At 30.5% G+C, this 21,654-nt stretch overlaps 5 protein-coding genes across 6 annotated transcripts in view; 3 read left to right on the top strand and 2 right to left on the bottom strand.

Moving 5' to 3' along the window:
* The window catches only part of LOC106761228 (putative cyclin-A3-1), a 2,881-nt gene extending 1,958 nt beyond the window's left edge, over positions 1-923 (top strand). The window contains exon 8 of the mRNA XM_014644756.2: positions 142-923. Within this exon, the coding sequence (XP_014500242.1) occupies positions 142-207 (66 nt within the window). The 3' untranslated portion in view covers positions 208-923. The remainder of the gene's footprint in view (positions 1-141) is intronic.
* A 2,310-nt stretch (positions 924-3,233) lies between these two features.
* LOC106761385 (putative cyclin-A3-1) lies at positions 3,234-5,438 on the bottom strand. Its single transcript, XM_014644936.2, has 9 exons — positions 5,050-5,438; positions 4,734-4,960; positions 4,562-4,637; positions 4,403-4,479; positions 4,282-4,315; positions 4,047-4,196; positions 3,815-3,949; positions 3,538-3,728; positions 3,234-3,441 (listed from the first exon to the last, which is right to left on the bottom strand). The coding sequence occupies exons 1-8, from the start codon at positions 5,299-5,301 to the stop codon at positions 3,663-3,665; spliced, it is 1,017 nt and encodes a 338-aa protein (XP_014500422.1). The 5' UTR covers positions 5,302-5,438; the 3' UTR covers positions 3,234-3,441; positions 3,538-3,662.
* A 2,782-nt stretch (positions 5,439-8,220) lies between these two features.
* Positions 8,221-11,040, bottom strand: LOC106760859 (putative cyclin-A3-1). The gene is made up of 8 exons (XM_014644293.2): positions 10,563-11,040; positions 10,227-10,459; positions 10,061-10,136; positions 9,876-9,952; positions 9,763-9,796; positions 9,521-9,670; positions 9,301-9,435; positions 8,221-9,224 (listed from the first exon to the last, which is right to left on the bottom strand). The coding sequence occupies exons 1-8, from the start codon at positions 10,836-10,838 to the stop codon at positions 9,159-9,161; spliced, it is 1,047 nt and encodes a 348-aa protein (XP_014499779.1). The 5' UTR covers positions 10,839-11,040; the 3' UTR covers positions 8,221-9,158.
* A 1,048-nt stretch (positions 11,041-12,088) lies between these two features.
* Positions 12,089-15,712, top strand: LOC106761461 (DNA-directed RNA polymerases II, IV and V subunit 8B). The gene is made up of 5 exons (XM_014645014.2): positions 12,089-12,203; positions 12,979-13,117; positions 13,742-13,875; positions 14,982-15,073; positions 15,405-15,712. Exons 2-5 carry the CDS (start codon positions 13,045-13,047, stop codon positions 15,520-15,522), a joined length of 417 nt encoding a protein of 138 aa, XP_014500500.1. The 5' UTR covers positions 12,089-12,203; positions 12,979-13,044; the 3' UTR covers positions 15,523-15,712.
* Positions 15,713-17,621: 1,909 nt separating this feature from the next.
* On the top strand, positions 17,622-20,379 carry LOC106761433. 2 transcript variants are annotated; one of them, XM_022780958.1, is made up of 8 exons: positions 17,622-17,909; positions 18,021-18,247; positions 18,340-18,439; positions 18,527-18,604; positions 19,205-19,425; positions 19,518-19,584; positions 19,674-20,007; positions 20,085-20,379. In XM_022780958.1, exons 1-8 carry the CDS (start codon positions 17,867-17,869, stop codon positions 20,161-20,163), a joined length of 1,149 nt encoding a protein of 382 aa, XP_022636679.1. In that variant the 5' UTR covers positions 17,622-17,866; the 3' UTR covers positions 20,164-20,379. The 2 variants fall into 2 exon arrangements, with proteins under 2 accessions (XP_022636679.1, XP_014500472.1); XM_014644986.2 differs by having other exon boundaries at positions 17,623-17,905.
* The last annotated feature ends 1,275 nt before the right edge of the window (positions 20,380-21,654 follow it).

Genomic DNA, 21,654 nt, shown 5'->3' with positions numbered 1-21,654 from the left:
GATTATTTTTATATTTGTTTAGTTATTAGATTATTTTTATATTTGTTTAGTTATTAGATTATTTTTATATTTGTTTAGTTATTAAGTACCTATATTCTCATTATAACAAATGGAGTGATCCAAAATCTTCTATTGGAACAGTTTAAATGTGTTGCAAACCTGCCTTCCCCTCCTTATGTACCAAATTGTTACTTTGAAGACCAGTGATGCAGCAAATTTTGTGATGAATATATCTCAGTTGCTATCTCTTAAATCATGTTTGATAAAGCAAATGTCAACAGTGTGGTTGGTTTGATCATTGTTTGAACAGACTTGGTGGGGTAAGATATCAATGTTCGATTGCCTTTTCTGTTGAACAATCATGGAGAAGACCTTTAAAGATGCATCAATGAACATCTTAGATTGTACAGCTTCTTGGTCATCATTGAGGCCTTGAAGGAAACACAGGATGCAATCATGATGGTTACTGATAAATAATTATGACAGTCTTTCAATGGCTAATTAGGAGAACTATGGTGTAAGATGAGGCGAAAATTGCACAGTTCATTGCTTAGAATTTTATATGAACAAAATCACCTTGTGAAAAATAGTCCTCGGAATCTTGCGAGACGTCTTTGGTATCATTGATCCAATTGATGGTTGCGATCTTGGGAGAGTCTTTGTGCTTAACTGATAAAGAACGAGGGTTTTACTGGGATTTAGGGATGTTGTCATCATTAAATTTGAATATTGTTCATCTATCAAGCTGTGGACATGAAGGAATTTTAGATGCAGAGAAAGTAAGGAAGCAAACATTAGAATTTTTGTTCAGAATATCTTTCTGGTTTGTTAGAAATGCCCTGTTCTTTAGGGACATTTGTTTTTATCATTCATTTTTATTACCATTAACATTTATTTATCTAAGGAGACTCTAATAAAAGAAAAGTGTCATTCATTCTAATTCTTTGTGTTTTTTTTAGTTAATATTTGTTTGTGTTTATTAAATGGGATTGAGAAGTTGAAAGAAAACGTTTTAGGTTTAATATTAAGTTTTAAATAGAATTAATGTTTGAAAAATGATTTATAAAGTGAAAGAAGATTGATGAGGTGAAGTTGACGGGCCTAAAAGTGAACTATCTCTACCTAGATTGATCTAACCTTTCCGTACACCATATCAAGAAAAATGTTTCTAAAGAAATGAGATACAAGAAGTTGGAAGGAAATGCATGGCTTAAGAAGTCTGTCTCATTTTCAAGCTGTAATGGTTCCTGCACCAAACAACACATTATCTAAGTAATATTTTGCACTGTGAATGAGACGGGAATAAACTGGGGAAGGGAATTTGTTATAACCTACACAATTTCACCAATGTGGTTCTATATCCCGAAAACATGCAAGAACTTTACAAATGTGGCCTGCTCTTTCCAACAGAATTGTGCTCATCATCAAATTTTCCCGAATCACCATTTACATGTCCTTTTGATACCATTTTCTCGACATTTTTAACTATAATTTGATTAAAGAGAATATGGATGATTCCATCATTTAGCTTGTGTTTGGATTGGGTGGTAGATTTGAGGGAGTGGAAAAAAAGGGAAAAAGAGTGAATAGTGAGATAGTTTGTGTTTGTTTTTCATGATTTACTGTTGTTGAAGATGGAAGAGCTAGTGTAGCCAATGTTTTCTTCAAGTGATTTGAACCAAAATGGAAGTGTGGATTTGAGGGGATGTAGGAGAAGAGGACTTTGCTAGAGTGAAGAGAATAGGAAAGAAATACAAGTCATCGCATTCAAAATAACCCATTTGGTCATATATGCTTTAACCCTTTTTTAATTTATGTTTTTCATGCTTTTTACTATCCTGATCATATTCTCGAACATCAACAATGAAGATTCGCTACGCATGCAATGACCATGGTTGCTATGGTAGCTAAAATTTTGAATTCACCATTAAAATTTTGTCCTTGGTGGTGTGACCAGTTGCTATCCTTTGTTGGTGCGCTTTGGGTGCTCGTGGTTTATCTTTTATTCTGGTTGTACTTAGTTACATAGAAATTATGATTTGATACGATTAAAAAATATCACTTAATTCTTTCTAAAGTATATGAAAATTTTATATTAATATATTTGTAGGATTGTATTGAATTATGATTTAAAAAATTAAATTATGACATTTTAATGTAATTAAGTATAAAAATTAAATTATCATGATTAATATATGTAAGTGTTTATTATTTTTTATTTGTACAAATTTATAACTTATTATGATTAACTAGATTTATCGTAATATGTTATTACTTTAGCATTACATCTAAAATATTATCAATTTCCATCATGGAGAATATATTTTTAAATTATTTTCATCAAATAATATATTTTTTTAACAAATTACTAGCATTTTAATTTATATTAACTTTAAGCAACCACTTTTCAATTTAAAACAATTTCATCAGTTGAAGTTATTGCTTAATTTTATTTAAACTAATTACCTAAAATTTATTTTAACTTAATTTCTATCAATCTCATTTTGTTTCAATATAATTTCGACAATTTTCATTTTTTTTAAAATAATAACTCAAATTTCATTTTATCATAATTTATACTAACATTTTATTTTAAAATACTTTTATAATAAAGGATAAAATTATAATAATCCAATTTTATTAATTAATGTTTTTTAATCTATCAACCTTATCACATTATTCATTAACTTTCTTAAACTTTTCTGTAACCTTTTTTCATTTTTTACAATCTTTCTCCTAATCAAAATAATCTCACTTTCATCTCTCTCCTCAAATTCACTTTCACTGGTTGAGAGAGAGTATTTAAAATTTATCGTCTTTGCTTAAGTGGATGTATGGATAAGGCAATTGAATTTCTTAAAAATGTTCTGTATCAAATATAATGAGTTGAATGACTTCTTCAAACAACGTGGGATTGAGGTTGTTGCGTTCACCATTGCTTATATCTGGCAATAGAACAATGTTTGCTAAAAGAAAAAAAGAAAACAATTATGAAACTGTTTCGTTCCATCTATCTAATAAGTTCCAAATATATGTTATACAGAGGGGATGAATTGGAGGTAGACTCGTTATTTAGGGGAAGCTGATGTTGGAAAAGAATAAAATCTAACATCAGATTTTCGTGTTAAATGGTACATCGTTCATTTATAGGAACTAAACTAAATGTAGGTTCTTCAAAGAGAATGTTTGATAATAAACCATGAACAAACAATATTAAAAATTAAGACATAATATTCAAACTTTACCCTTTATATATTAGTAGTAATCATACTCATTTCTACCATTCATTACACTTAAATTCGTAAGACTGAACCTAGATCTAATCCCTGATAATAGTTACAACACTAATTTAGTTCTGATTATCATGGTCATTGGCAGTACAAAAAGATCATTACATCGGTTATTGGGTAATCAACTTCAGCCTCATACAATCTAATATCCCTGCAATAATGAAATTGTTAGTTAAAGGTAAGACAAAACTTGAACAGAGCTCAGCATTTCCACTCAATCAAATTTAAAAGATCCAAAGAAATGTACCTATCAAGATAGGTTAACTGCTAAATGCAACTTTGGGAGAGATTCTACATTAATAGCCATAAGAGTGCACTTCAAAAAAGGTTCATATGTTCAAAATTATTATTTGTCAAGGAATTGTCACTGCATCACCAATCTTCAAAGTAATGACTTGGTACATGTGGAGGAGATGGGAGGTTTGCCACACACTTGAACTGTTTGAGCAGAAGATTTTTGGTCACTCAATTTGCCATAAAGAGAATTGAAGTATTTTATAACAAAAGAAATGCAAAAGCTTTACCTTGCACTGTTTATATTTATCCCTAACAGATCGGAAGGATGCTGCCTTTCTTGAAAAATACAAGTCATGCAAAGTGAAAACACAAGCTTTCAACTCAAATGGTTTGTAACCTGACCATTCAGGCAGGGAAAAACTCTGCAATAGGTTGTGAAGTTTAAGTTTCTCTAAACAAGTAGTACTTTTTCTCCTTTAATGAGAAACATGAAACACAATCCATAAGATAAATACTCACCCAAGGATGCATTTTGGGAGAGACAATAAACCTGGCAAGAAATAAAGCAGATGCAGCTATAATGGAAGGCAAGAATCTTATACAACTATAATCCAACAAACTTAGCTCAGCAAGGTAGAAGCTCAGGAACTCAATCTTCAAATTTGGTGTCTGACAATAAAAAATAAATAAATTTACAAAACAACACAATAAAGTTTTTAATATAATTAAGAAGGAGAACAGCAGATCCCCTTACTTTTTCATTAGTAGAAGCAACACTCAAAAATCTCCTGGAACAATAACCATACCCAATTAGTCAAATTAATTTCATTTCAGGGAAGATAGATATTCACATTTCAGTAGTACAAAGTTCATACTTTAGAAAAGTGATTGCAGTAGGATTGCCAATTTCAAAGTTTAGAGACTCAAGTATTTCAGCTTCCATCTTTACAACCTATGTCATCACCACCAGAGTGAATGAAAAAAGAAGCAAATGACATATTTTAATAGGAGGCACAGACAAGAATAACATTTACCTCTTTCTTTTCAAAAGTGTTATCAGTGATGCGGCAAAATTTGGCCACGCTGGGTGGTTTAGTTTCCTCGTACTTCCTGCAAGTTTGAGAGGAATGTAATGGTGAAATCTATCATGTCTACATAATAGAATTAGGGTAAAAATCTTTGCAAAACTGAAAAAGAGACTCTTACGAGGCAAGAAGCATTGAAGATACACCTACTAACTGAAGCTTGGATTTTGTCACAGGACTAACTGATAAAAACCTATCTATTAATGACACACAAAGATGAAGAGTTTCAGAGAGAAGCTTGTACTCCACAGCAACATCTACTAACCAATCCACCAATATTTGTCTCATGTTTGCGGTAAGTACCAACTGAACTTTGTCCATGTAGTTAACTATTGGTCTTTTCTTTTTCTGCATACCATAAATGGTGAGAAAAGTAAGCTCAAGACAATATATAAAAGAAAAAAAAAAAAGCAACAACCTTGGAATTTCTGAATCACCTCCATTGCACGAAGATATTCATCGATATCAGATACATAATGTTGGTCTATCTGAGAAGAAGATAGTTTCTTGGTGTTGGGATTTTTCCAACATGAAACTTTCTGTTTGGGCAGATTTTGATTTTCGGGGACAATAAGGTTTGGTAGATTGGGAAGTTCACCCAATACAACCCGATGCATCTTGGGGTGTTGTTTTTCCACCACCACAACAGCTTCATTTCTCTTTCTCTTTGCCCCAGCACGAGTCTCCATCTTCTTTCTTGTGTGCTGTTAATTTGAAACAGATTGTGAAAGGGCAAGAAATTGAAGACAAGGAGTAAGCTAATGTTTTATCATGTTTGTGTATTGAGTAGAACAGACAAAGAGCGGTATTTTGAAATAAAAATGAAAATTTCAGGGATTGGGTTTGGTTCCAAATGCACATGTTTTATCATTGGAGTTCAAAGATTTGTTTTCCTATGGGCGGGTAAGGGCGCGCCACTTTTTGTACATGGCGTCAAATCAATTATTCAAATATATTATTTAATTTATTCATTTCATGTGTAAATATATATTTTTATATTAAAGTAATAAAAATTGAAAGACTTTAATTTATTAATTATGTGTTTATTATAATAAAAAGATGAACAAAATCATGTAAATAATAACATTATTAAATAAAAAAATCAAATGGTGTTAGCAAGTGTTGTTTCATTACTTTAATATAATTTAAACTTAAATAAATATAATAGTAAATATTATAATAGTGTCATTTAACTACTTTTAAATAATTGATGAGAAAAATTTACAAATACGTTATTATTACTCCTACCACTTTAACAAAAATTTGTGAATATAATGCATTTCACTAATGGTTCAAACATTTAAATTTTATTTGTATTAAAAAATTACAAATATATCAAATTGTATGTACAACTGTGCACATGAAAAAAAAAAGTCTAATGTATTACAAAATTGTTATGAATAGAGAGTTTCTTCTAAACATTTCAAAAATATCATTACAGTGTATAAATAAATTTTATATATTGTATAAAAAAGATAAAATTAACATGTAAATGAAAATATGTGTAAGGTTTAAGATATTTATACTGTAAAATCTTTTTGTAATAATATGATTAGCAATAAATATTTATTGAGAACTTTTGAATTAAAAGAGTAATTATTAAGAAAAAAACTAGAATTGAATCATTTTCTTTTAATTAAAGAGGAAAAAGTAACTTTTGATTTAAAAAACAGTAAAGGAACTCTCCAAACATGTGTATAAATAAATAGAGTGTATTAAGAACCCACTTAAATTTAATGTTTTAAAGATCTTATATATGTATATATTCTGCATTACTTAAAAAAATATATGTTAGTTTTTCAAAGACTTTATATGAGCATACATGAACTTTATTTTTATTTATTTTTCATTTTATTATTTTTATTATTATTTAGTTCTATTAAAAAATAATTTTTAAGATAAAGTGAAGGATAATTTTTCTTTTAATTTGACTGTAATAAAAAATAATATTAATTACACAAATTTTAAATATTTATAATTATTTGTGTCTATATAATCCTATGTTTTATAAAATCTAATTTATAATCTTTTTGTTTGTTTATAATAGTACTTCATTCATTTTTATCCATACACAATATATATTGATGATACACATATTTTATTTATAAGAAGATTGTATTTAAATAAGCAATGAAACTATCAATTATTAAAGCATTATGTTTTTTATTCAAAATCAAAATACATTTACACTAAATTCTTGAACATGTTTTTGATAAACTTCATACCACTTTTTACAATACCGAGAATGTGATTAAATTGAGAGATAAAAATATTTAAATATAATTCAACTTATTATTTATTATAATACTGGATCTAAGTCTATTGTAAAAAGGGTTTCATTTTTCTTCTATGAATGACAAGTGTGGCTTGAATTTTGTAATATATGAATTGTATTAAGATAAACATTGAATGGATAAAGCTTTCCAAATCTATTAAAATTCTTCAACATCCATTTATTCTTAAGAAGATAATGTTAGCATATAATTTACTCTTTTACAAATTTACATAAGTTACTAATGAATTTCTGAAAATTTTGAGGAAGACTGTTTTAATATGTTTTTAGGGTTAAATATATTTTTATTTCCTATATATACTTTGGGACGATTTTGCTTTTAGTCCATTTTTAAACGAAGGTACAATTTAGTCATTTAATTTTAAAAAATTATGGTTTTAGTCCTTTTTATCAATTTCTTTTAATTTTATTTATTGTTTCAAGCACGTTAAATTATAGCATTTAGATTGTTTATACTGTTTGACACATTTTTGCTTCAATGTTAACTGATAAACATGTTTGAAACAACAAATAAAGTTTAAAAAAATTGGTAAAAAAGACTAAAATCAGAGTTTTCTAAAATTCAAAAATTAAATTGTACCTTACTTTAAAAATGGACTAAAACCAACATCGTAAGTATAGGAACTAAAAACATATTTAACTCATGTTTTTTTTTTTAAAAGAGATTATTAATAGTTACTTCAATTAAATGATTTAATCTTTAAAAAAAGTGTAATCAAATATATAAATTCAAAACAAGTATATGTATATTTAAAAACATGATCTGAAACAATACAACAAACTTAAAATATGCTTTCAACATATTTTTTTTTTCTTTCTATGTCACCCCTTAAAAAAATTAACTTCATATAGAAAAATTTATCATAAGATATGTAAATCACAATCACCAGAACCAAAGAGATGCCAATTTTTCACTTACAAATAAACATCAACATTATCCATGCATTTATTTTAGTTTTTTTTAACTTCTCTTTTTGTATTCTCTAAATTTTTTTAATTTGTTTTAGTTTTCATCATTAATTATAAATTATTTAATGTTACAAATGGAAAATATTAATGAAGATAATTCAGATAATAAATAAAATATTTGATTATACTTTCAGGCACGTAAGTCATTTAATTATTTTATATAAATAAGGTAATTATATATAAAGAAAAGATAATTATTAGATACTATATATTACTATATAATTTTCTTCAAAATTTGTTCACTTAAAGGAGATTGTCTAAAACAATTGAAGATATCAAGTAAAACAAAAATTATTGTAAACTTACACTAATATAACTTTTTAAATACTATAAATTAAAATATACTACCATGTAATATTCGATAATAGTCTAAATAACTTACTAAAACAAAAATTTAAAACCATTCTTTCCAACACAATATTTAAAAATAAAACCATGTAAGCTCTATACATTTTTATTTCCTTCACATTTCTAGAGATTTCAACACCTTTGGTCTTCCTTAATCTTAGTGTTTACATCTCAATGGAGTAGTTGACATTGTTGAATATGTCTATTGGTCATAAAAGTTACCTCACAATAGTCTTGGGAGGGTTCATTAGGCATTAAATTGAAGCTTATCTCCAATGTAGAAGACTTCTAAATCAACACCAAGAAAACTGAAGTCATGTTTTGCAGAAGACGAATAGATGGAAATTTATTGATGCTACCATCTCGAAACACAGAAATCAAGATTCCTTGGTATTCTGTTTGGAAGTACTATAAGTTGTTGCTGCTTTCTTGGTTGAATCACTGTCTTCCTCGAGATTGCAACCATCATCATGTGGATCAATGATGTGAAGCAAGATCTCAGATTCCTCTTTCCACAGAGAAAGAACTAAGTCCTTCCAAATTCAGAAGAAATTCTCATTATGACAAACTCATGTTCTGCTTCACCCAAATGAAAGCTCTCTTGGAAGAACTAATGATTTTCAGTCCATCTTGGACCAAAATTATAACAATAGTATTCGCAACTGTGTTCAGTAGTATATAGATCATAAATGTGTACATTTTTCCTTAGGCTCAGTGATAACAATGCAGATAAAAGCCTTCATCCTGTTAATCTACCCATCACATTTTTTCATGATGATTCACAGCAAAAGTGGCAGAACAGTGGTACCTAACCTATCCCGTTGCTCTTTCAGATCAAATATACATTTAAAAGATACCAACTTCCATCTAAGTAAATCAGTGCACAAAAATGATATCTTTTCTGATTGAGTGTTTTTATGAAGGACTCTCACTGCATCACTGAGTTTCAAAGTAATGACTTGGTATATGTGGAGGAGAAGGCAATCTTGCTACGAACTTGAACTGTTCCAGCAAAAGATTTTATGTCACTCAATTTGTTCAGAGAATTAAAGTATATATCATAATAAATGAAAAATACCTTGTGCTGCTTGTATTTCTCCCTGACAGCTTTGAAAGACGCCGCCTTTCTTGAAAAATACAAGTCATGCAAGATGATGACACATTCTTTCAGTTCAACTGATTTGTAACCAGAACACTCAGACAAGGAAGAAGTCTGCAATAGGTTCTCAACATTCAGTCCTTAAAACATAATTAACATGTTATGCTTCTAAAAGTATATTATAACATTAGACATTTACCCAAGGATGAACTTCAGGAGCAATAATAAATCTGGCAAGAAATACAGCTGAAGCTGCCACAATAGAAGGCAAAATTCTCAAGCAATCATAGTCCAACAAACTTAGGTCAGCAAGATAGCAGCTTAGAAATTCAAACTGTAAATTTGAAGCCTGAAATAATATAACATAATAACAATTAGTAAACAACACAATAAAGCTTTCAAGAAAATTAAAATAACTAGATGAAGATATATTTAACTTACCTTTTTGTTATCACAAGCAACATCAACAAACCTCCTGAAACAATGAGAACACTCAATTTTATTTCAATAAGAACTGAAATTCATATTTACATTTAAGGTATATATCCCCTTACCTTAGAAAGGTGTTCACAGTAGGATTTCCCATCTCAAACTTTAGAGACTTGAGTATGTCAGCTTCCATCTTTACAACCTATATATTACGAGTACACATGTAAGCAATGGAAGGGGTAAATTAAAGATCATAAAAATGAAAAACAATAACAATAAGTAATAAAAGAGAACAGTTAAGGATATTTACCTCTGCCTTCTGATATGTGTTGTCAGTAATGTTGCAAAAAGCATCAACACGGGGTGGGTCAACTTCGTCATACTTTCTGAATATAAAAAGAGGAATGCAAATATGATGTTTAAACTCATCAAATTGAACATTGAGAACTTCAAAAAGGAAGTGAAGTCTTTCTTACGCAGCAATGAGCATGGCCGATACACCCAGTAATTGAAGTCTTGACTTGCTAACAGGATTCACTGATAAAAATCTATCTATGTATGAAACAGAGAGATGAAGGGTGTCCGAGTGAAGATTGTACTCTTCAGCTACCTCCACTAACCAATCGACCAATATTGTCCTCATGATTACAGTAACTTCTTTTTGAACTTTCTCGATGTAGTCAATCATTGGCCTCCTCTTCCTCTGCATCTGAAACCAGAAATTTAGAATTTTAAACAAACACTCAACATCACCAAAGATTGTCAGCTTAGACAAAATCAAAACTTTGTTGACATTAATGAATAAGAACTACCTCCATCACATGAAGATACTCGAAGATGTCGGAAACATAAAGTTGGTCAAACTGTGGGGATGAGGAAGAGGATATGAACTCTGTGGGAGATGATTTCTTTAAATTTGGATTCTTCCGACATTGTAGTTTCTCTTTGCGTTTGTTTTGAGTTGCATTCGGAAAATTTGAAAGTTCACCCAGCACAACACGCTGCCTTTTAGGATGTTGTTTTTGGACCACCACCATGGGAGCAGCAGCAGCTGTGGCCTTTCTCTTTGCAGCTGCACGCGTCTCCATCCTGTTTCTCTTGTGTTGTTAATTTGGAACAAATAAAGAGTGGAAGAGTGGAAGAGAGAAGGGAGATGGAGTTGGAGTGCTGGGTAAGGAGAAGAAACTACCATAATGTTTATGTATATATAATGGGTAGACAAAACAAAGAGCGGGTTTTCAAATGAAAACTAAAATGATTTGGTGTGTCTGAAAAATTTTAGGATTTGGCTTTGGTTCTAAATTCAAACATGTAGTTTTAGTGAAGCAAATGTTTTGGATTGAAAGTAAAAAATTCCATATGGCGCCCAACGGCCAAAGGCGGGCTTATTTTCGGTGAATAAAAAGTTCAGTATTTTTTATAGGCGGTAACCTAAATTATTTAATTCTTTCATTTAATATATACGGTGGAGAATCTGACAGAATAACTTTGTTTTTATATTTAATTTTAAAATTGTTATTAAATCTATATAACTTAGTTTATGTTCTGTACTCTAGTCATAACTAGCAATTGTTTAAGTAACTTCTTATTTTTATTATAAGATATTTTATGATCATATTTTCTATAATAACATTAAAGTTAGACTATATGCATAGAAGACTATAGATATGAAATATTTTCTTAATCACAAAGATAACAAAGTGATCAACAGTTATCATCTTTTTACTTAATTATTTAGAAGAAAATTGAAAGGGTTTTCAAAATTTTAAATTTCACATTATGTAATTTATCTATAATTATAAAATTTCTTTCTGTAATAGCTTTTAATACATGCATTAGTTACAAAATTTATATTTTCTAATATATCTATTTTATTATTTTACATTTTAAAAATTATAATTATTGTTTTAAACTCAATTAGCTGTTTAACTAAATTATAAAAAAAAATTTCATAACTATTTTATAAATTTAATAATATTTGTTATTTTAATAATTACAATAAAAATTATTTTGTGTTTTTTTTAAATGAAAATAAATTAAATTAAACATATAATAAAAATAAAACATATTATCACACTTTGTAAAATTAAGTGACTTAAGATAAAGTTAAAAATAAACTAAACCTAAAATCAGATATAAAAAATAAAACATATTTTAAATGAACAATATGAAAAATAAAATAAATTAAACAACTGAAGAAGATAAATATATTGTAAGTGAACAATATAAAAAAGAATAAAATAAAATAAACAACTGAAAAAGGTAAATATATTTTAAATTTAAAGATACAAAATATTATTAAGGGAATAATTATTTATTTTAGCTTTCTATATACCAAAAAGAGTCTAATTGAAAATCTCTATATCTTGCCCTCACTGAACTTTTTCTTCTTTCACAATAGCTGCTGCCGCAGGGTGTCCCGCTTATTGAACTAGACATCTATTCTATTCTTGGTTAGTCTCACCTGCTCAATCACTCTCTATTCTATTCTGATTATTGTTTTTTTGGTTTTTTTAAGGGTTTCTATAGATTTTCTTTGAATAACAGAGGCTGAACCTCTGAATAGAATTTTGTTATTAGCCTCTGTAGAATGAGTTATGACTTTTCTACTACGAATACAACTTTCTATTAAGAAGTTGTATGCTTGAGTTTGTATCTTATGCTGTGACATTACAGTTGTGATTTTGTTTGTTTTCATTTGTTTTAGAGTGACGTTTATGTTGCTTTGATGCATGAGTGTACAAGTATTTTTAGTAGGAGAATTTAGGATCATAAGATCATCCCCAAATCAGGAGTTTTATCATTTCTTATCTCATGTAGAATTTCCTGATGCCTTTTTATGCACGAGTCAGCTGAATTCCAAAAGCACAATTCAAGAATCTCGTTTGTAATTTTTTTTAAGATTGAAGTAAACTGAAGAGTGATGGTAAACTACTATGCCTTGTATTCATATCTGTAATTATTATTTAATTATCATACTGGTGCGGAAGTTGGAAGATTAAATTTATGGGATGTTGTTAATTTGTAATTGTTGAAGTGTTGTACTATTTTTATTGAATGGTCTAATCATGTCTTGGCACATGTAATGTTGTGACTGAGATGCTACAGAGTTGAATATCATAGTAGTGTCATTGTTGCTTCTTTAATGGTTATTTGTCTAAATTTTCTTTTAGGCATACATAGAGATGCTCTTCCTTTAAATTCTAGTGCTAATCTCAATATGTTCAGTGTCAGGCTGCTGCTCTGCTCTGGAGTTTGGATAACTGAAACTAATTGGTTTTGAAGGAAGAGAGGATGAGTGAACTTCTTTTTGATGATATTTTCATGGTTGAGACTCTAGATCCAGATGGCAAAAAGTATGACAAGGGTATGGGTACCTCTTATTTTTTTTGTATCATTTCATTTCATGCTTTTAAAGATCAAACTGCTGTATGATTTTGAACTTGAAAGTTGCCTCAACAAGAATCATTGATTATTAGAAAGTATGGCTCTATTCTGTTTATTGTTAGCATTGCAGAAGTTTTGGCTAGAACATTATTGTTATTATTTTCCTAAATCATGAGTTTTCAGATAGATAAATAAAATGCTAGGTTCTATTTTTTTTAGGAGTTTTAATGTATGAAACAAACCATATTGAGCTGAGGTCTTTTCAGAAAATTAAAGAGAATAGGATTTTGCTTTGGCTCCAAGAGTAAATCTCACTTAGTGACAAATGACTATGACCCTACGGTACAAATGGAGAATTCAATTATGGAAACATTGGTATTCAGGTTATGGTAGGTCATGATAGAGATTTGCCACTTAGTTGAATTTAGCAATGGCAAGTTGTTCAATTTGCAATAATTTTATACTTTAGTTGTTACTTTATGTGGATAGTAGACCTATATTAGTTCCTAGTTTTATTAGTTGAAAAACTTATTTGATCTTATGAATAATGTTTGTTAGACAAAGTTCTTTTAGCATTTACAGGGTCGTGGCTATGTTCTTGCAGTTTCTCGGATTGTGGCACGGAGTGAGAAGCGTGACATGTACATGCTTCTGGATGTAAACACAGAGATTTATCCTATGAAGGAAAAAGAAAGATTCTTGATGGCTTTGTCTCCTTCACTTGTTTTGAATACTAAGGTAAACTAATTCATTTACAGTTCCGTGCTTTGCTGTGGTTTTAGACAATTCGAACGTAGTTCTCTTTACTCAACAATTTATTTAAACCTCTTCTATAATCCAATTCTTATATACGCTTTGTTTTCTGCCTGATCATATTGTGGACTTAGCTAAAAATTGGCTCACTGTCACTCGATCACATATATAATGGAAGGTTCTTTCTGATGGTGCTAACTAAACAACATGAACTGGTTGAGGTAGATTCAAACCAAAAAGGCACCGAGTCAAATTAAATTGAATGCCTTCCATACTTTGAAAATACAAGTCATACTGTAGTTGACTGTGGAGAAAAGTCTCTCAGAATGTTACCCTAAGATTATCTGCTTGCAAATGCACTTATTTAGAAACTGGAACAAGTAGTTGTAATGCCTGTGTGGGATTAAACAAATTATAGATGGTTAAGGATTAGTGTCAGAATAAGTGAAGAGAAATTTAGCAGGGTGTTTCAAGCTTTAACTACCATATGACGGTAATATATAAGTATGTGAAAGGTATCTATTAAATTAAATTCTGATGGGTTATGATATAGGGGGGTTTATCAGGGAGAGATTATATATGTGACATGAGTCTTAACAGACATAAGGCATTTGACACCACTTTTAACTTTGCCTTAACTTGGATTATTTCCAACAATCTCCTCTAAAGAGTAAATTCCTTTCATATATAATATTTCTCCTCAGGTGTACGGTGAGCTATTTATACCCTGTTGTTATGGTTATGGTAATGTTGTTGCTATAGTGGTTTAAGTGGTCATACTAATACCTTTTTGTTATGGTTATGATGTTGTTGTTGTTATAACCATATAAGTCAATCATCCTAAACCAGGTTATGATACCACTGAGTTATGTTATAGAGAGGTTTATTAGGAATAGGTTATATATGTGACATAAGTCTTAACACACATAACATTACTTTTAGCTCAACTTTAAGGCAATGAGTTATTGATCTTTCATACATGAATTATTTCCACGGGTTCTCACTTGGATTATTCTCAACAAATTAAATGATTTATATTTGTTACAAAAAATAGTGAGTACTGGCTTCACACTGAATTGATCTTTCTCCAGGATGGCTCGGTGTCAATTACAGACAAGTTTGAATACATCATGCATGGAAGGCTGTATAACATTGAGGGATGTTCAGAACCTGAGTTTGAAGTGTACGTACATTTTTTCCATATTGGTGTTTCACTCCATTTTGTTCTTTTAAAAGTATCATCTGGGGATCTAGGATGTTCAATCAAATCGTGCTTTACATGCAAATTGAATTAGCATAGAAATAGTTTAGTTGCATTTGTAAGCGTTATGTTTGTCTTCTTATTTCATGGAGTTTGATTAGAATGTTATTTACATTTTGCTTAATGGAGTCTATAATCTCTGTAATCACAGTATGATGGCAATTGTTTTTCTTTCATAGTTCTACCTTCTCAGTTGATGCTTTTGTTCTTGAGACTGATCAATTCTCTAACCGAATTCTTTTTCTTGCACCAGGGAGGTATATGCATCATTTGGAGGACTTCAGTTGATGCTGAGAGGACATGCATCTCATTGTGTTAAGTTTGCAGTTGATCAGAACTTGTTCTTACTAATAAGGAAGATTGGAAGTTGAAACTGATGGTGGTGTGGCCTGAAAAAGAAAGGCACCTTAACATTATGTTTTTACTGTGTTTTTTCTATATTGGAATTAGTAATTTGCGTGAACTATGTTTATGATGTTTCTCCAAAGTTAGTTTTTTGGAATATTAAATGTGTTTGAGATCATTGCAAAATTATATTATTTCAACGATTAATTATTCATATAATCGATCGAAATCAGAATAATTTTTATTTATTTTTATTTGTATAAACATTTGATTAATATAGAATTTTGTACATATAATTATATGAATGAACTTTCACAAGTTTTACATGGGTGGATAGAAATAATCAAATTCTTTTCTAAAATTTCACAATACATAAATGAATATTGATTTTGATTTTTTAAAATATATTTGAAAACTTAATATACTAATATTAATATATTTTAAAAATTCAATAGAAGGATAATAGACTCCTAAACAATCATAACTTTTTTATGTGCTAACACTTTTAATGGATTTTTCTAACTTTTACTCTTAAATTATAAAATTGAAAAGATAAGAAAAAAGTTATTGACTAAATGACTAAGGTTTTATTTTATTTTTATTTATTTTGGTAAGGATGATTTTATTTAAATTATTATGAATATTTTTGTTATTATTATAAATCATTATTAGTCATTAGTTTTTAGATATATAAATTTGATTTTTTTTATTGGTAATTGTCAAGGTTATTTTGTTATTGATGTAATTATTCTTTTTATCATTACTAACAATGTTAACTTTTGCTAACGATTTTTTTCCAATGTTATTTAGAAGAATTTTCAGTCAATAATGACAAAGAAGTCGGCAAAAATATTCTCTAACTAATAGATACTAACTTAAATAATTGTTATTAATATTACATAAAAACAATTTTACTGATGTCATGTTAGGAAGAAAAAAAAAATTGTCAGTACCAGTTAAAATAATCTTGATAAATTTTTTACTTAAGAAGTGGCATCAAGAAGATTGACTAAAAATAATTATTAATATTAATGTTTTCCAATATTTACAACTGATTGATATTTCATTTTTTTTTATATTTACTAAGATAATTAAAATAAAGAAAGAGATTTTTGCAAATTTTGCAACTGCTTCTCGTGACATATGAATGGGTAGGGTTGCTTTTTCAAGATAAAATTTTGCAACTGCTTGTCGTGCCTTTGGTTTTTACTTCGAGAAATTAGGTGCCGATAGAGAAACATGGAGTGCAAGAGGTTATGGCCCAGGTGCAAGAGGCCATGGCCCGAGAACGGACAAATTTTGGTGGGGTGTACACCAAATTTTCTCTATATTTCTGCACCATTACTCATTCATTCCATTTGGTAACAGTGAGTAATTTTTAGACTCTCAATCATTCAAACTCAATACGTGTTTTTTTGAAGAGAAGAATAACGATAAAGATACTTTGAGGATATTTTTTAACAAAGTAATTTTAGACCAAGTAATAATACAATGTTAAAAAGTTGTCAAAATATCATTATGATAATTCAAATACAACGACATACAAAGTAAATTAGGCCAGCAAGGGCACCCTACCCTATTCTGGACGCCACAAAATACAATATCTGACCATGACGTTATTCTATTTTTTGTGGGTCATTGATGACAGGGAGTGACCCATGTTGTCGTCTACAAAAATAGTTACACATGTTTTTGTTCATGAAAAATGTTTGTCTTTTTACTTGCTTTTAAACCTTTTCACTGCAAAACCCAAATATTTTGTTTCTTGTACTATAATATATATTGTTGTTTCTTCAGCTTTTAAATTGTACATCATCTGTCAATCATATCTTAATTACAGGCATATCAGCGTGTGTATTTCTTTTCTATTTTGATTGTTGTCACGCTTGCTGTCAGTACGGGTGTTTTGATATAAACCGTAAACCTTACCATGCTTTGCTATGTTTTCGTTCATTTTAATTTTGTTAGCATGCATATGCAGACACTGTTTACTTTTATGATTAAGAGCTGTAATGTTTAATATTAAAATTATAAGGTGATGATGTACTCTTAAATCTGTCAGTCAGTGTTTAGCGTTTGATTGTGTTTACTCTTGAAGAAGTATATTAATGAAAAGAAATGCAGAATTGAAGTAGTTGATGTGGAAAGTAATTAAACTTATAGTAAGTAGCACCTAACGTTCAACATACATGCCTGATACCAGCAATTCAAATACCCGCCAATCACTCACACCACACCTAACGTTTATCTTCATAAAAGAAGAGACAACTCTTCAACTCTCAATGCTGCTGTCTTGAATTTTATCAATATCAATAGCTCTATTACATCCACCCATGCGCACTGCACAATCTCAGCCTCACGGGTGGCAACATGCTTGGATGCTGCCTCCTCTCGCCATTTGGATTTCTGGCATGTAATTTTTCATCTTCTTTCTGCTTCCCTCCCTTCTATCATCATTCTTTCTAACGCATTGCCTTTTTCTTTTCTTTTTTTTTCCTTTTTTCTCTATGTTTCTATTTTGCAGTTTCAGCAACACTCCGTTATGGGTATTACGGGGATTCCCTTATCTTGCTTGGTCCTGCCTCATCCCGTTTGATTACAACCAGTTCTGTTTTTGTGAAGCAGCTTCAAGTGTCAAGCAAGGACAAAAATCAAGTCTTTGTTCACACTTCCAATAAGAAGCCCGAGTTGAGCTCCCAAACTAATTGGACGGCGTCGGATTTTTTCCTTGTTGAAGCCTATAAAAGCAAGGTAACATTGTTACTAGGTTTGGTTTGGTTTGGTTTGTTCTAAAGCAATCACCCAGAAGAATGTCTTTGAAGAAATTGACTTTTCAACTTCAGGGAATTTCTCTGTGGTTAAATCAGGGCTCCACCATCCGTCTTAGGTGGGAAGAACATACTACTACTGGATTGGATAAGCTACATGGGATGGTGGTTAAAGGTCATGCCTTTCTCTTTATTTATTTTTTTTTTCATTTTTTTGAGTATAAATTTCAGGTTTGTCTCAAGAATCATTCTTATTTCGCAGGAGACGTGAAGTTTGAACAACTACAGGATTCACATACGACCTTCCTCGATGCAATTTCTCTTCGAGAGACTGTTAATGGTAATTGTTTACAGAATTAGCTGTCTTAGCAAAAATTTGGATAAAAAACTACTTTAGTGATATTAGTAATTAAGCATCGGCTGCAATTTTGAAACTAGAATTTGGATCATGAATTCCAAATTCTTTTGTACTATTATACACTATTTCTCTCATTAATAATTGACGTGAGATTCTCAACCTACCCTATTCTTGACAAAGATTATTCATTTGAGTTGTTTGATAACAACCTGTTTGTTAAGTTTAACAATTATGGAGGTAAACTTTCATTTACATCATCTTAAAATTTAACTCAACATTAAAAACTAATTTAAAAGAAGAGGGTTGACTCTCATTTACTATACTATTTAGTCATATTACTAGTCAACTACATTCGGCAATACTTATTGTTGTTCATTATAAGTTGCTCCTCGCTTGTCATGATTTTATTTTTTCAGAAAGCTTACGTCAGTCAGTATTTCTTTCAATAAAGAAATTCTTACCAATTAAGGAGCAATATGTCCAATTCTATTCTCTAGTTTTACGCCCATTTATCTTTTATTTGCTAAGTATATGGAAATTTTGAAAGAGGCAGGGCATTTTGATTTTTGTGGACATTACTAGGTAAAGAAGCTGAATACATGGTCGGGGAAGATGATAGATACCAAATTGGAGTTCTAAACATGAATGCAAAGAACATAATCTTGACTATGGAAGTTAATGTTTCAGCAAAGGTATATGATACCACCAAAGCCAAGAAGATGTGCTCCACTGAAAATGGACCTTGTAGAATCAGTTTTTTCTTCCCAGATACTCATTATGTTATTCTTACGGCAGCCAACAATGTAAGGCACAAGAAAACTTGTCTCACTCATTTAACTTTGGAGATCTTCACCGAAGTAATTCAACAATACATTGTTACATCGATTGGTTACAGGGAAATGGGGTAACGTATGTTGAAATTTCTTTAGTGGCCCGTGTGGTTGTCTACGTATTAATTCTAGGTACAATGATTAAAGTTTCTGTTCTGAAGCCTTTGGTTGAACTATATATATACATTTTGTTGCTAAAGATGACGCATTTTTGCGTGTAGGAGTTACTGCGATTGTTGTTTATCTGATTCTGAAAATCCTTGGAGTTTATGATGATGCTGAGCAGCATAGTCAAGTTACAATCGATGTTACATACAGAACAAGTAATGTGGTTGCAGCACAGGCCGAAACTGAGCCATTGATGCGAGTGGAGGAAAATCGAATGTCATATGGAACAAATGCAAAAGATGATAAACAAAATTCAGGAGCATATAGTAGCTCTTCATCAGAGGAGTTATATGATGAAAAATTATGTTGCATTTGTTATGATGAACAACGCAACAGCTTCTTTGTTCCTTGTGGACACTGTGCCACTTGCTATGACTGCGCACAGAGGTACTCACTACTGAATACTTTCACAGGCTTCAGTTTATACAAATTTCAGAAGATTCACATTTGAGTGCATTTTGCAGGATTGTCGATGAGGAGAGCAAAGTATGTCCTATATGCCGAAGGCTTATTCACAAAGTACGAAGATTGTTTCACATTTAGGCTCACAGACATGTGTCTTGTAGTGATGTGATTTGAGGGATCATGTAGATAGCTGGGAAAATTTGGTTGGGAATTAGACTTTGGGTGTGGGTTTTGTGAAGAGATTGAATGATGTTATTTTCTATTTTTTTGCGTGAAGCTGCCCGGGAAATGGGTAACTATCATTTCGGCATATACTTCGGCTAACTAAGCAACCAAAAAAATAGACTTTTCTTATATATTCTTTTCATATGTTCGGCACAAGTTCACACAGATAAATTTGTTCTTACCCGTAACTGACACTTATATTGAACAATGCTTTTTAACTATTTACAAAGTATGAATATTGTTACAATTATGAAAGAAAAAGTATACTTTTATTCCATTAAAGTATTTAAAAGCATTTTTATAAAAGAAGTTGCTGAGAATAATGGAACTCCAAGTCATTTCTAAGACAGATTTTTGTTCGGATTTGGCATCAGCTCAGTATTCCCTGCGAACTAATATCATGTTTAGTATGCAGCAATTCATCGGTGAGGGCACGAATTTATCTATATCGAGCATGTTATAGCTTATTCCATCATAAAAAGCTTTTTTCAATTTCCCCAAACATCATTTTATTTTAAAACCAAAGTCTGTCACTTTGTATAGAAATATTCTACCCTCTGATATAGTCCTGGCCCTTGAAGTCATTTTGCGTTGAAAGTTGTATACTCACCCTTCCATGATGTCCTGATACTTTAACTAAAAGAAATTAACATATTCCTCTAATAGGCTGTTAAGCTGAAATTTACCAAAATCTATTACCCTTGTATGAGCTTGTAGCCACAGCCAAGAGATAAATAGTGATAGGAAATGAGTGATTATAACATGTTTCGAATTAAGGATAGAAAGTTCAGACCTATATAAGCGTGGAATTTTAATCTACAATCTTCAAAGAAATATTCCCAATATAAAGAATAAAGAATGCCGAGTGGTTTGCCAAAAGGGTCTACAAAGGAGACTGGTTGTGTGGCTTCAAATGGTGCTGCAACTGTTCACATGAACTATTGCATGCCAATTTTTCACTTCAGTCGTTCTTTCCTCTTTCATTGACTCTCAGATCAGAGTAACCCAATTCTGGTGAAGATTTTCTGAACTTGCAGCTGAATAAAAGCACGGGTACATAACAGAGAATCGGAAAAGGGAGCCAGTGAAAGTGTATGAGGATGGTCCCACTTGGTTTTTTTTCAACAAAATCTGATGGCTGTTGTTGTGGCTGCAGATGCTACAATACAAGCTACAAACAAAACCGCCAAAATCAAAGCTTTATATGTAATTGCATCCTGCAGCACTTTATGGGTTCGAATTGGACTTAACGATCTTCTTCCATAAAGAGCATCTATTCTATGGATTATTGTTGAGACACAAGTTTCAGATAACCATAAGATGCTGAGTATCAACTAGGTAAGGCTATGTTTTCTGTTCATCACACTGTTTACCTTTTGGAATTGTTTTAAACAGTATTGTTGT

Source organism: Vigna radiata, chromosome 5 (genome assembly GCF_000741045.1).
Source record: "Vigna radiata var. radiata cultivar VC1973A chromosome 5, Vradiata_ver6, whole genome shotgun sequence".
Lineage (NCBI taxonomy): Eukaryota > Viridiplantae > Streptophyta > Magnoliopsida > Fabales > Fabaceae > Vigna > Vigna radiata.
This window is presented reverse-complemented; position numbering and strand designations above follow the sequence as displayed.

Excerpts from the sequence above, each read along its gene's own strand:
- LOC106761385 (XM_014644936.2), bottom strand. The coding sequence starts at position 5,301 with ATGGAGACTCGTGCTGGGGCAAAGAGAAAGAGAAATGAAGCTGTTGTG. Across the intron at positions 4,638-4,733 it reads TCTTCAATGCTTCTTGCCTC|GAAGTACGAGGAAACTAAAC; the intron begins GTAAGAGTCTCT and ends TCAAACTTGCAG. Across the intron at positions 4,316-4,402 it reads ACTGCAATCACTTTTCTAAA|GAGATTTTTGAGTGTTGCTT; the intron begins GTATGAACTTTG and ends TTATTGTTCCAG.
- LOC106760859 (XM_014644293.2), bottom strand. The coding sequence starts at position 10,838 with ATGGAGACGCGTGCAGCTGCAAAGAGAAAGGCCACAGCTGCTGCTGCT. Across the intron at positions 9,671-9,762 it reads TTGCTTGTGATAACAAAAAG|GCTTCAAATTTACAGTTTGA; the intron begins GTAAGTTAAATA and ends ATATTATTTCAG. Across the intron at positions 9,225-9,300 it reads AGAAATACAAGCAGCACAAG|TTCAAGTTCGTAGCAAGATT; the intron begins GTATTTTTCATT and ends TTGCTGGAACAG.
- LOC106761433 (XM_014644986.2), top strand. The coding sequence starts at position 17,830 with ATGCGCACTGCACAATCTCAGCCTCACGGGTGGCAACATGCTTGGATG. Across the intron at positions 18,248-18,339 it reads TTGAAGCCTATAAAAGCAAG|GGAATTTCTCTGTGGTTAAA; the intron begins GTAACATTGTTA and ends TTTCAACTTCAG. Across the intron at positions 19,585-19,673 it reads TGTCTACGTATTAATTCTAG|GAGTTACTGCGATTGTTGTT; the intron begins GTACAATGATTA and ends TTTTGCGTGTAG.
- LOC106761461 (XM_014645014.2), top strand. The coding sequence starts at position 13,045 with ATGAGTGAACTTCTTTTTGATGATATTTTCATGGTTGAGACTCTAGAT. Across the intron at positions 13,118-13,741 it reads TGGCAAAAAGTATGACAAGG|TTTCTCGGATTGTGGCACGG; the intron begins GTATGGGTACCT and ends ATGTTCTTGCAG. Across the intron at positions 13,876-14,981 it reads CACTTGTTTTGAATACTAAG|GATGGCTCGGTGTCAATTAC; the intron begins GTAAACTAATTC and ends ATCTTTCTCCAG.